This window comes from Peromyscus californicus, unplaced genomic scaffold (assembly GCF_007827085.1).
Source record: "Peromyscus californicus insignis strain IS unplaced genomic scaffold, ASM782708v3 Scaffold_22__1_contigs__length_63687245, whole genome shotgun sequence".
Taxonomy (NCBI): Eukaryota; Metazoa; Chordata; class Mammalia; order Rodentia; family Cricetidae; genus Peromyscus; species Peromyscus californicus.
In genome coordinates, this window is record NW_026294525.1 from 61897280 (window position 1) to 61909873 (window position 12594).

General features: G+C 48.9%; 1 protein-coding gene across 5 annotated transcripts in view; it reads right to left on the minus strand.

Moving 5' to 3' along the window:
• Afg1l (AFG1 like ATPase) overlaps positions 1–12594 on the minus strand; it is a 195340-nt gene that overhangs the window by 133815 nt on the left and 48931 nt on the right. For 4 of the 5 annotated variants that reach the window (XM_052751532.1, XM_052751533.1, XM_052751531.1 and 1 more), the window contains exon 2: positions 6322–6545. In XM_052751532.1, the coding sequence (XP_052607492.1) occupies positions 6322–6545 (224 nt within the window). Of the gene's footprint in view, positions 1–6321; positions 6546–12594 lie in introns of those variants that run through there. The other variant, XM_052751535.1, reaches the window with a different exon arrangement.

Sequence of the window (12594 nt, forward strand, 5' to 3'; positions counted from 1 at the left end):
GAATAAACCCTTTCCTCTACAACTTGCTTTTTGATCATGATGTTTCATTGCAGCAATAGAAACCCTGATTAAGACAATGACCTTTAACCTTTACACACACAAGTGTGAGTACCCTCACACACATACACACATGCACACACACACACACCACATGTACAGAGAGGGAAAGAGGGAGAAAGAACGAGAATAAGCTAGATTCGTCGAGCAGTAGGAAGTCAGAACCAGCCGCAGCACGTATCCCTACAGCTGTGCTCGCACGTGCCCCACGGGCACAAGTAACGGCTTGTTGCCATCCACGCAGAAAGCACTGTTCAGAACTGTAGGTGCCACATCTTCACACAGCTGTCTGCACGTCGTCACACAAACCAGGGTGTCGTGCTACGACATCACTGGGTGAGATTTTCTCAGCCAAGATCATCTCACAGATCCACCGTGGCATATGAGGTCCATTGTTGAGCAAAATACTGATATGTGAAATGTGACTATAGTTGGACACCCGAGTTGAGCTTCCTTACACACAGGCTATAAAGTCTCCTTCCAAAGGATGAAAAAACCCAGCGCCTGCACAGCCCTGATTAATGGAGACTGAGAATCGAAGGCTGTTTAATTCTCTCCCTCCCTGACTCCAGAAACGCTTGATTTGGCTGTGTAAAAGTAATTCTAATTATAGTGATTTCCATGAACTACTTATCATTTATGCCTAATTACCTCCCAGCACAATAACAATTATGCATACATTAAATGTGTCGGATTAACCTGGTTGTAAGTTTTATTTGGTAACAACGTGTCCACAAGCTCTCATTCCTCACAGTCCGCAGCTCCTGGGGCAGAGGCAATGCTCTGAACTTTTTCAGTGTTTACTATGGGAAGCATGGCCAGGTGAAGGAGGTGCGTTCCATTTTAACGTGGTAGTGCAGACTTGCAGCAATTTCCTTAGGACTACAAAGAAGTAAAGAAAAGAAGTGCACAAAAGAAACCCGTCCATATCTGCACAGAGAACACCCTCAGAGGCCACTAAATCACGAATGTCGGCCAGAAGAGAGACACACGCACCATCTGAGAACCGAGAAGCCCCAGCTCTCGGACTGACCTTTTGTGATAACTGGCAGACCTCCCTACCTCCCCCTCTTTGTGTTTAAAAGAAAGAGGTCTATGGCTTCTTCACAAATCTTCCAAAGAGCTTCCCGTGTGCTTTCTCAGACTGTGTCAGATGTCTGAGTCCTGGCTGGAGAGACAGCTCAGTCAGCAAAGAGTTCAAATCCCCAGAACCCACAGGGCCCACAGGAAAAGCCAGGCACATCGCTGCACGTCTGTAAGGACAGTGCTGGGGAAGTGGGAACAGGGGGATCCCTGGGGCTTGCCGGCCTGCTAGTCCAGCCAACAGGCAAACTCCAGCTTCAGTGAGCGATCCTGTCTCAAAAAAAAAAAAAAAAAAAAGGGAAGTTGTTGAACACGGTCCATGTATGAATTCGTGCGAGGAGAATTCTGAATGCTTGTGTGAACACTCCAAGAAAACAAGACAAGAGTCTTGTGACCTCAGTCTTCAAAAACAGGGACTTGTTCTCAGAATGCATTTCTGTGCCCCTCCCACGTGTGGTGGAGAGGAGTGAGTACTTCAGAGTACTCATTACAACTGGCTATTGTTATTTGTTTACATGCTTCCACAGAAAAACATGTTTTCGCCACATGTGGCTTGTCCTTGTGGCTGTACACTTTGCTCAGGTGACTTTTTAACCCTCGGAGTGTAAATTGTCTGATGCTCTGAATACAGTTGGCTACTGCGTGAGACTTCAGTCCACCTCATTTTTAGGCCCCATTCTCGCAGGTCCCACGGGCAGCAAGAACAGTAAACAGAAAGTGACTGAGGAAGGCAAGCATTGACCTGTGCCCTCCACACACATGTCCATGCACCTGTATGTACACGTGTGTGTGTACGTACACACAGAGAGCATGAGGGAGAGGAACAACAGAATCCGTGCAAACTATATCTGAACGTCTGTGTTCTGTGAGAGCATCAGGAAAATCAGCTCGAAGTCTGTCTTGCTTGGCTTTTGTTGTTGGTGGTGTTGTGTTTGTTGAGACAATGTCTCATATAGCAGGCAGCCTAGAACTTTCTATATAACTTCCTTAAACGGGCACAGATCCTCCTGCCTGTGCCTTTAAAATACTAGGAACTCCAGACGTATGCCACAATGTCCATTTTTAGCTGGTTTTGTCTTACAATGACATTCTGAGGCAGGCTGATGTTTTAAAGAGAAGAGGTCTATTTTGCTCAATTTTGAAGGCTGCAAATCAAAACCGCACGGTGCTGGCTCTGGTGCTGGCAGGGCTGGCTGCCTCCCCCATGATGAACGGCGTCATCCCAGAAGCAGATGAACGGCACTGTTCGCACTAGGAACACTACAGCAGCAGGCGAGGTGTGGCGTGGGTAGAAGAGCGCTTGCTTAGCACACTTCAGGACCAGAGTTTGATGCCCAGCAATACATAGCCAGGCACAATAGTCTATAATCCTAGCACTCATCAGGGAGAGGCAGGAGAATCAAAAGCAAGTTCAAGGTTATCCTCAACTACATACTGAGTTCAAAGCCAGCCCATGCTACATACCACCCTGTCTTGGGACTGAGGAGATAGTTTAGTTGGTAAACTACTTCTTGCAGAAGCATAAGGCCCTGAGTTCAGAACCCTACCACCCACATATAAAGCGAGGTAGGGGGTGTGTACCTGTAATTCCAGCACGGGGGGTAGCAGAGGCATGTGGAACCTTGCTGGCTGGCCAATCTAGCCAATCAGAGAGCTCCATATTCAGTGAGAGACACTGTCTCCAAAATACAGTGGAGGGCCAGCAAGCTGGCTCAGCGGGTAAAGGTGGTTGCTGCCAACTCTGACGATCTGAGTTCAATCCCCAGAGCCCATATCACAGAGGGAAGTCGTCTCTGTCCTCCCAATGTACACTGTGGCACACAGGTGCCCACCTAGTCATTCATCCCCTCCCCCATCTCTGTCTCAAATAAAAGAGGAGAAGGAGGAGGTGAAGGAAGAGAGGAAAACACTGAGTGTTCCTGATTTTGACCTTCAGCCTAGACACACACGGACACACACACACACACACCCCACCAGTGTGCATACAAGGGATCCTATCTCAGAAAATAAAAACAAAACAAACAAAAAACCCTACTGCAGGGAAAGACTTGGCAGTCCGGCTCAGCCTTCGAACTGGTGAGAACAACTGAGACGCTCCCAAGGGAAGCATCCTCGATGCCTAAGGACCTGGACAGTTCCACCGTTACAAGCCCCACCACTTCCCACATGGTCACACGAGGGCACCAGATTCCCAGCAAACCACATCCAAACCACAGCTCATCACAAATGGGATCAATATGTCCTTATGAAAGAGGACCGAGGGAGTTCATTCACCCTTCCACCGTGGGAGAAAACATACAATCCGGCAGGCAGTCCGGAAAGCAGTAGGCAGGCCTTCCCAGTCACCAAACTTGCCGGCACTTTCACCATGAACTTCCCAGCTTCTCAACAATGAGAAATAATTTCCTGTTTCCACACTCTTCCAGCTGACGGTATTCTGTGGTAGACAACCTACCATGCCAAAGGCAGTGGGTTAAATGGACGGCACAGCACCACGAGGGCCTGGCTATAGAGTGGAAATGTATGTCTTTGCTGTTGTCACGTGTGATCTTGTTTTTCAACATCTATTTCTCGCTGTAACACAGAGGAATCACTACTCCTTTCAATCAAATTAACACAATGGCAGCCTTCTTATTTATATAAAAGCAAGACTTTGGGGCTAGAGAGATGAGTGAGAGTGGCTAGGAGCACTTGCTGCTCTTCTAGAAGGCCCTGGTTTGATTCCCAGCACCCACATGGTGGTTCATAGTCATCAGTGACTCTGGTTCCAGGGGACCTGGCGCCCTCTTCTGGCCTCCGAGGACACTCCCATGCATGTGGTACACAGACATACATGCAGGCAAACACCCACATACATAAAATAACAAAGTAAAAATATTTTTTAAAGTAAGACTTTTCATAATACTTAGAAGTGATTTTTTTCCCATTTTTTGTGGTTTGTTCATACGTTTTACAGTACTGGGGATGAAAGCCAGGGTCTCTAGCATGCTAGGCAAGAGTCTATTGCAGACCTAGCATCCCAAATCCTTCCAGAGTTTTTTTTTAAACTAAAATTACTGGCTTGGTGTGATGGCACACATCTTTAATTCTAGCACTCAGGAGGCAGAAGCAGGCAGACCTCTGTAAGTTTGAGCCCCATCCTGATCTACATAGCAAGTTTTAGGCAGGACAGGGCTACATAGCAAAACCATGTCTAAAAAAAAGAAAAAGAAATTTCAATTTAAATAAATAAATAATAATAAAATTACTTTCATTGGAGTTTTCTCTTTTAAGTTTGTTTTTTGTTTTTGTTTGTTGCGGGTTTTTTGGTTGGTTGGTTTTGGTTTTGGTTTTTATATGTAGGTGTGTGTCTACACGAATGCATGCCATGTGTGAGAAGGATGCCCTCACAGGCCAGAAAAGGGCGTTAGATCCCCTAGAACTGGGGCTACAGGTGCTGTGAGCCTCCTACATGGGTGCTGGGAACTGAACCCTGGTCCTCTGGAAGAGCAACAAGTGCTCATAACCACTGAGCCGTCTCTCCAGCCCTCATCAGAGTTTAAATAAACTACTGCTAACACCTGCTGCACGTGCCTCTCTTCCTGAAGACCCGACGACAACAGAATGGTTGGGCGACCGGAAGCCGCAGGAGCGGTGACGAGCCAAGCAGGGAAAACTAGTTTCTCAGGTGTACAGCCCTGGGACTCCTCATGATACTTCTCCTGATGACACTGGCTTCCACAGTGGGATACGGTATGAGTTTTCCTGCTGTGGCCAAATTTCAACAAAAGCTCACAGCAGAGGTAAGTGCTCCATCTACCCTCAGGAGAAGTTCACATCCACACAGGGGTAATTTTGGAAGAAGAAAATAGGCCCAGTGGTGCATGCCTCACACTCAGTGGTTAGAGTGCCTACCTAGCATGTGAGGTCCTGGGTTTAATCTCCACGTACCACCAAAAGGAAAAAAAAAAAAAAAAAAAAAAAAAAAAGGTGTACGAGTTTGAAGCCAGCATGGTCTACACAGCAAGAACCTGTCCACTAACTAATTAATCAATTAATAAGAAATAAAAAGGCAAAACAGTCTTAAAACCAGAAAGAGTGATGGAGGCAGAAAGCTGCTACCTGGGCAAGGAATGAAGGGAGGGGCCAGGAGAAGCATGAAGGTTAGGGCTGAGTGTAAGAGGAGGTCACCCTCTCCAGGAGAAGGAGGAATTCCACAGGCAGCTACCCCAGCAGGTGCACAAGAGCCTGTGGGTGACCTGACATTAATCCTCAGGAATATAAGGGAATACAAGACAAACTCAACCTGGTGCCCTCTTCTTGCCCATAGAAGTCCAGGCCAGGGACTAGAAAGTGGCTCAGCAGTTAAGAGCACTGGCCACTCTTAGAGAGGACCTAGGTTCGGTTCCCAGCACCACACAGCTGCTCATAACCACCCGGAACTCCAGTGGCAGGGAATCGGATGCCCTCTCCTGGCCTCCACAGGCATGTGGTACACAGCACGCAGGCAAAAGGCACATGTTTTTGTTTGTTTGTTTTGATTTTTAAGAAAAAGAAGAAGAGAAGAAGAAACCCAGGGTAACTAAAGCACCCCACACTATAGCAGGTGTAGAAACAAAATCTTACGCACCCGTGGCCTCAGTGGACCCCTAAAAGGGTCCAGAGAGAGCATCCTGAAAGGACGAAAAATGCCTGAGAGCAGGGAAGGAGGTCTCAGCAAAAGGTAGGGGTGGGAGGTGTCCCCAGTCACAAGAAGACAGTCAAAGAATGGGACACCACGACAGTCCCCAGGAGAGGCATTTGGAACCCACCAAGGTGTCCCTTATCAGAGCACTAGCAGCCGGCACCCACCATTAAAGGGACCTAAGACTGCTGCCCACCACACTCATTCATCCTGCTTCTGGCCCTCAGAAGTATAGCAAAGCAAAGGAGGAGAGGAGACGTGGTCACACGCCGTTCCTGCCACCTTCCAGGGTGAGGCTTGAGGACCGGGACGGGGGGTTGGGGGTGGGGTGAGATGGAGGGGTTCATAGAAGTTTCAGTCAGCCAGGGCTACCCTATTTAGTAACTATGAAGCTATTTAAATCCAGAAAGGTAAGAGAACATCAAAAAAAGGGCAGGAATGGGGATCCACCAAGCGGAGGCAGCTTCAGGGCCGTCCTCCCAGGGATGAATCCATTTTAGAAAATGTGAGACCCTCACCTTTGAAAGGAACCCTTCTTCCTCTATGCTGTATCCTTTCAGGTCCTCCAGTAACTTCTGCAAACACTGAACAACCCTCCTCTGGTGCTCGTCATCCCGCAGCTCCTGAGCTTTGATCAGAAAATCATAGTGGTCCAGAGGTCCACGGCAAACAGCCAAAGCTTTGGAATGGGCCTCAGAAGCCGCCGTCGGGCGCACACCTTCCGAGGTCTGGACTGTGTAGGCTATAAACAAAAACATACAAGAGTTTAGACTTCATGCACTCATGCATTCATGTAGACAGGTCTCAGGTAGCAGTTTACTCCCTACATAGCTGGGGATGACTCTGAGCTTCAGATCCTCCTGCCTTTATCTTCCAAGTGGGGAGGCAACAAGCTATTTGGTCCTTGCCCCTGGTTCATGTCAAGCATTCCTAAAACCAATCCTCAGAATTCCCTGAGTAGGGGCTGGAGGGATGACTTGGTGGTTAAGAGTGCAGAGCAGACTCAGTTCCCAGTACCCATATGGGGGTGCCTCACAACTATAACTCCATCTCCAGAAAAAGAAAAAAAAAAAAAAAATATATATATATATATATATATATATATATATATATATATATATATATGATGCCCTCTTCTGGCCTCTGGAGGGTACTGCACTCAAGTGACAAATTCATACACAGTTATACACATATACACATAATTTAAATTTTTTTTTTTTTACCCACAGAACCAGGGAGGCTATATAGCAGGGGAGAGCCCTGGGATGACTATGGCTTATAATAAATTTTTGTTTTACTCAATTACTGGGCAAACCTCAATGGAACATTTCACAATTAGGATAAGAATTTATACTGTATCAAGCTGATAATAGAAAAATAAATAAATAAAAGTGGAAAAAATAAAGCCCATTTGGTATCTTAAAAAATTTTTTTAAAGGGGTCAGGCATGGTAGTACACACCTTTAATCTCAGACCTCAAGAGGCAGACATAATTAGAGCTCTGTGAGTTGATGCCAGCCTGGTCTACGTAGCAAGTTCCAGGCCAGCCAGAGCTTTAAAGCAATACCCTGTCTTTAAAGTAGCTCAGCAGTTAAGAGCATTAACTGTTCTTTCAGAGGGTCAGTTCCCAGCACCCAGAGCAGGCAGCTCACAACGACCTGTTACTCCAGTTCCAGGGAATTCAACACCCTCTGGTCTCTACAGGCGCTGCACACACATAGTGCATATAAACTAATGCAGGCATACACACACACACACACACACACACACACACACACACAAGTAAAAACAACAAATTAATCTTCTTGTTTTTAATAACATCTTTTACAAAAGAACTCCGAGTGGTATGTCTTCTGTTATCACAGTGACCCCCTTCTGACTTGAACAGCTTCAAGACAGGGATGGTAGCCAGAGGATGGAGCAAGCAGAAGCCTGGATTTTCAACCCCATGCACGGAACTCTGGGGAGGGCAGGAGGACCAGGGCTGAGCTTCCTAAGTACTCTTAAGCACAGAGAGCTGAGAGTTTCCAAGTCACTGAACAGAGCTCTGTACCGAGAAGGTGGTTTGCCTGCCTCGTGATCTCTCCCTTTTCACTGCCTAGGGTTGAACCTTCATAACAAATGAGTCACAAGCCTGAGTTAGGTGAGCTCTTCTCCATAATTACCAAAGCTGAGTGGGGAAGGTTATACAAGTCCTGGAATCTATAGCCTGCCAGGCAGAGGTGTGGGTAACCAGGGCATCCCATTCGCAGCTGGCACCTGAGGGGGAGCACTTAGTGGAGCTCAGCGTTCACCTGGGAATCTGCTCTTCATTCCCTGTGCACAGTGTTAGCATTGAGTTGGTTCCTGGACTTGCAGCTGGTATTGAAAGATTTTAGAAGCTGGGGTGGTGGTGACGCACACCTTTAGTCCCAGCACTCAGGAGGCAGAGGCAGGCAATCTCTGAGTTTGAGGCCAGCCTGGTCTACAGAAAGAGTTCCAGGACAGCCAGAGCTACACAGAGAAACCCTGTCTCAAAAAAACAGGAAAAAAAAATATTCAGAATCTCAAATTCAGAGAAAAATGCTCTTTTCACTCTCTTAATTTTCCGGAGTTAACCGGTTAGGAAACCCCAAGCAATGCTACTTTCTTTCCCTCTGCCTGCAACCTCTTCCCTGTCAGTGCTCAACTCTACATCCGTTCGCTCCTCTCCTTCCTCCATGCCACCTGGCTGGGACTCTTCTTATCTCCAGCTTGGCTGTGGCAGTTGTCCCCCTGCCTCTGATCACCCCACCATCATCGCACACCAAGAATACCTTCCACCAATCAAACGTGAGCCCAACAACACTCTTTTTGTAGCAACGGACAAAACCGCAGCCTATCCAATGTCCTTAATTGGCTTTCTTTGCAATTCTAGAATCAAGTAACACAACGTTCCATAAAATCCAGTCTGTTCCAGTGGGCTGGGCAGAGGAGGTTGGTGTCAGAAAGCGCTGAAGAGATCAGAAACAAAACCAAAAGCAACCTGCTATAAGCTTTGGCATTCTGTGTAATGAGTGATTTTCATAGTGACAACTTTTTTATATACAAAAATCTTCCATTCAATTCAGGCCTAGCAAGATGGCCTAGCGGGTAAAGGCACTTGCCTCGCAAGCCTGGTGACCTGGTCCCTAGAACACTTATAAAGGTAGAAGGTGGGTTGTCCCCTGACTTCCACATACCTGCTGCAGCATGTACAGGCCCACACATGCACATCACACACACACATAATAATAAATAAATAAAATTCTCAATTTATTAAAGAAAAGTAGGAAGAGAGGAGCACGCCTGTACCCATATAACTCCCATTTCCCAGCAGCCCCCGCCACTCCCCCACCTCCTAGGATGACATTAAGTACAGATTGCATGCAAAGGTTAACACAGCAGGCCTAAGGCTGCTATCCATAGAAACGCCTGTTTACAAGACTGGCTCTTGATGATGATAGCTGAGTTACTCTGGGGAAGCGGGGTACACAGAGCGGGGAGAGGTAACCACTGCAGCCAAAAGGGTAAAGAGCAATGCTCTACAAACAATGTCATTTCACTTTCCTTCATCCAATCAGAAACTCTGGTACATGGTAGGCAGCAGGTACCTATATGACCATCACCATAAAACCTTACGCTGGGCCAGCAAGAGGGACCACTCGGCAAAAGTACTTGCCACCAATCCTGATGATGTGGGTTTGGTCCCTAGAAAATGCATAGTGGAAGGCGAGAGAGAACCCACAAGCTGTCCTCTGACCTCCACACATGTGCCTGGAACTTACTATGTAGACCAGGGTGGCCTTGAACTCTCAGAAGTCCACCTGCCTCTACTCCCTAGAGCCGATCAAAAGTGTGCACCATGGCACCCCACTAGATACTTTGACTCTTCTGTCTTTGTAACTTTCTGGATAGCTTGTTGCTCTCCTTAACAACCACTGTACTATCTCACTCCTCCCGTCTTACTTCCTACTGGCTGTTTTTCCTTTTTTCTTTCTTTTGGTTGGTGGTTTCAGACAGGGTCTCATTGTGTAGCCCAAACCATCCTCCAACCCACAATCCCCCTCCTCCTCTCGGCCTTCTCTTCTGGGATTCTGAGCGTGTGTCGCCCTGCCAGGCTTCCTGCACGTCCTCTCTCTATCCCTCAACTCCCATCTATTTTTAAAACATTAAAATAACAACAAAGCATCCTGAGCCCCATTGTTGTGGGACATGTGCCCTCCCTCCTCCCTTCCTGCCACAGCCACTGGTCACTTCCTACTCACTCCAGCCTGTGATGACAGGTCTTGATGAGGTGACTTCTGACAGGCCCCCAGGACTCACCAAATTCAGCAGCCACTCCTGTCTTCCTCCCCCATTTACATTTGTAAACTATTTTCCTTCTAAAGGTTGTGCACAGGAAGGTCTCGGAGACAAAGTATTGTGTTGCTCGGCACCCAGCTTTGGAAAGCTTAGCATCTTTGGTTGATTTTATTATTACTTACCAGTTATCTTTGCTGAGTATGTACATATTTTCCTCTCTTTGAAAAAGAAAATAAAGGTGAACTAAGGAAGAGGCATTTGCTCAGCCAGTCAGCAGACGAGAAGAGATTCTCTCTGCAAGACGCTCAAGGCTGAGACCGGCCAGCCAAGCCCTGGATAGCAGCTGTATAAACTGAAATACAAAAGACTTCTCCAAAGCTGCACTAAATTAAATCTGTTACTACACCAGTATACACAAATTATGTGATGCCGCTACCATATTATTTTGATTTGTATTAATTTGTCTTATTGTACTCCAAATGGACAGTGGGGAAAATGCCATTCTGAAGTTCCATACACTAATTTACAAACAAAAATGGAAGACTCGGGGAAGCCCAAAAAGAGTCTGTGTTGCTCTTTCTAACACCTCAGTGTTGTATCTTATGGCACTGATTTCTGCAGACCAAGTTTCTGGAAGGACTCCGCTATTCTCCATAGCTCACTGGCCAGACAATGTAGTCAGAGCTGGGTGTAGCTCGGCATGCCTGTCATCACAGCTACATGTTGGTGTGTGGGTGTGTGTGTGTGTGTGTGTGTGTGTGTGTGTGTGTGTGTAACAGCAGCAGCCACACCGCTAACCCTTCCTGACGGTTTTCTATATACCAACTCACTTGACTTCACAACCACCCTGTGAGGTAGACGCCAGCTTCAAACACAAGGAAACCGCTGGGCTGCTCACTCTTGGGAGGTGGTGGCCAGAGGACCAGGAGTTCAAGGGCACCCTCAGCTGTACAGCAAGTACAAAGCTAACCGGACTACATTAAATCCCCGTCTCAAAAAGGAAAACAAATGAGGAAACTGAAGCACAGAGGCTTAGTAAGGGGTCCACTTCCCAAGTCAGGAAGCAGCATGGCAGCACCCGCACCAGGAGTGCAGAAGGGAGGCTTGACGTTAGGGGAGGGGCGTGATGCTAGGGGAGGGGCGTGATGCTAGGGGAGGGGCGTGATGTTAGGGGAGGGGTGTGATGCTAGGGGAGGGGGCGTGATGCTAGGGGAGGGGCGTGATGTTAGGGGAGGGGCGTGATGTTAGGGGAGGGGCGTGATGCTAGGGGAGGGGCGTGATGCTAGGGGAGAGGCGTGATGCTAGGGGAGGAGTGTGATGCTAGGGGAGGGGCGTGATGCTAGGGGAGGAGTGTGATGCTAGGGGAGGGGCGTGATGTTAGGGGAGGGGCGTGATGCTAGGGGAGGGGCGTGATGCTAGGGGAGGGGCGTGATGCTAGGGGAGGGGCGTGATGCTAGGGGAGGGGCGTGATGTTAGGGGAGGGGCGTGATGCTAGGGGAGGGGCGTGATGCTAGGGGAGGGGCGTGATGCTAGGGGAGGGGCGTGAATGCTAGGGGAGGGGCGTGATGCTAGGGGAGGGGCGTGATGTTAGGGGAGGGGCGTGATGCTAGGGGAGGGGCGTGATGCTAGGGGAGGGGCGTGATGCTAGGGGAGGGGCGTGATGCTAGGGGAGGGGCGTGATGTTAGGGGAGGGGCGTGATGCTAGGGGAGGGGGCGTGATGTTAGGGGAGGGGCGTGATGTTAGGGGAGGGGGCGTGATGCTAGGGGAGGGGCGTGATGCTAGGGGAGGGGCATGATGCTAGGGGAGGGGCGCGATGCTAGGGGAGGGGCGCGATGCTAGGGGAGGGGCGTGATGCTAGGGGAGGAGCGTGATGCTAGGGGAGGGGCGTGATGTTAGGGGAGGGGGCGTGATGCTAGGGGGAGGGGCGTGATGCTAGGGGAGGGGCGTGATGCTAGGGGAGGGGCGTGATGTTAGGGGAGGGGCGTGATGCTAGGGGAGGGGCGTGATGTTAGGGGAGGGGCGTGATGTTAGGGGAGGGGCGTGATGCTAGGGGAGGGGCGTGATGCTAGGGGAGGGGCGTGATGTTAGGGGGGAGGGGCGTGATGTTAGGGGAGGGGCGTGATGTTAGGGGAGGGGCGTGATGTTAGGGGAGGGGCGTGATGCTAGGGGAGGGGCATGATGCTAGGGGAGGGGCGCGATGCTAGGGGAGGGGCGTCACGCTGGGGCAGGAGCTTGGCTCTGGGGTATGCTTTGTCTTTCTAGCCTGCTCCATGAACAATGTGGGCTCTCAATCACCATACTGTCATCTCCCCTGGCAGGCAGCCTATGGTCACCTCCCTCGCCAGTGATGCTCACAGTGACATCTGCTTCTGCTGTCTCCCCCAGACCTCTTCAGAGTCCAGGACAGGAATTCATTCTCTTCTGCCTTCACTGTTTTCCTATAAAGTCAGGATACCTGGACTGCTATGGCAACTCAAGAACGTGAAAG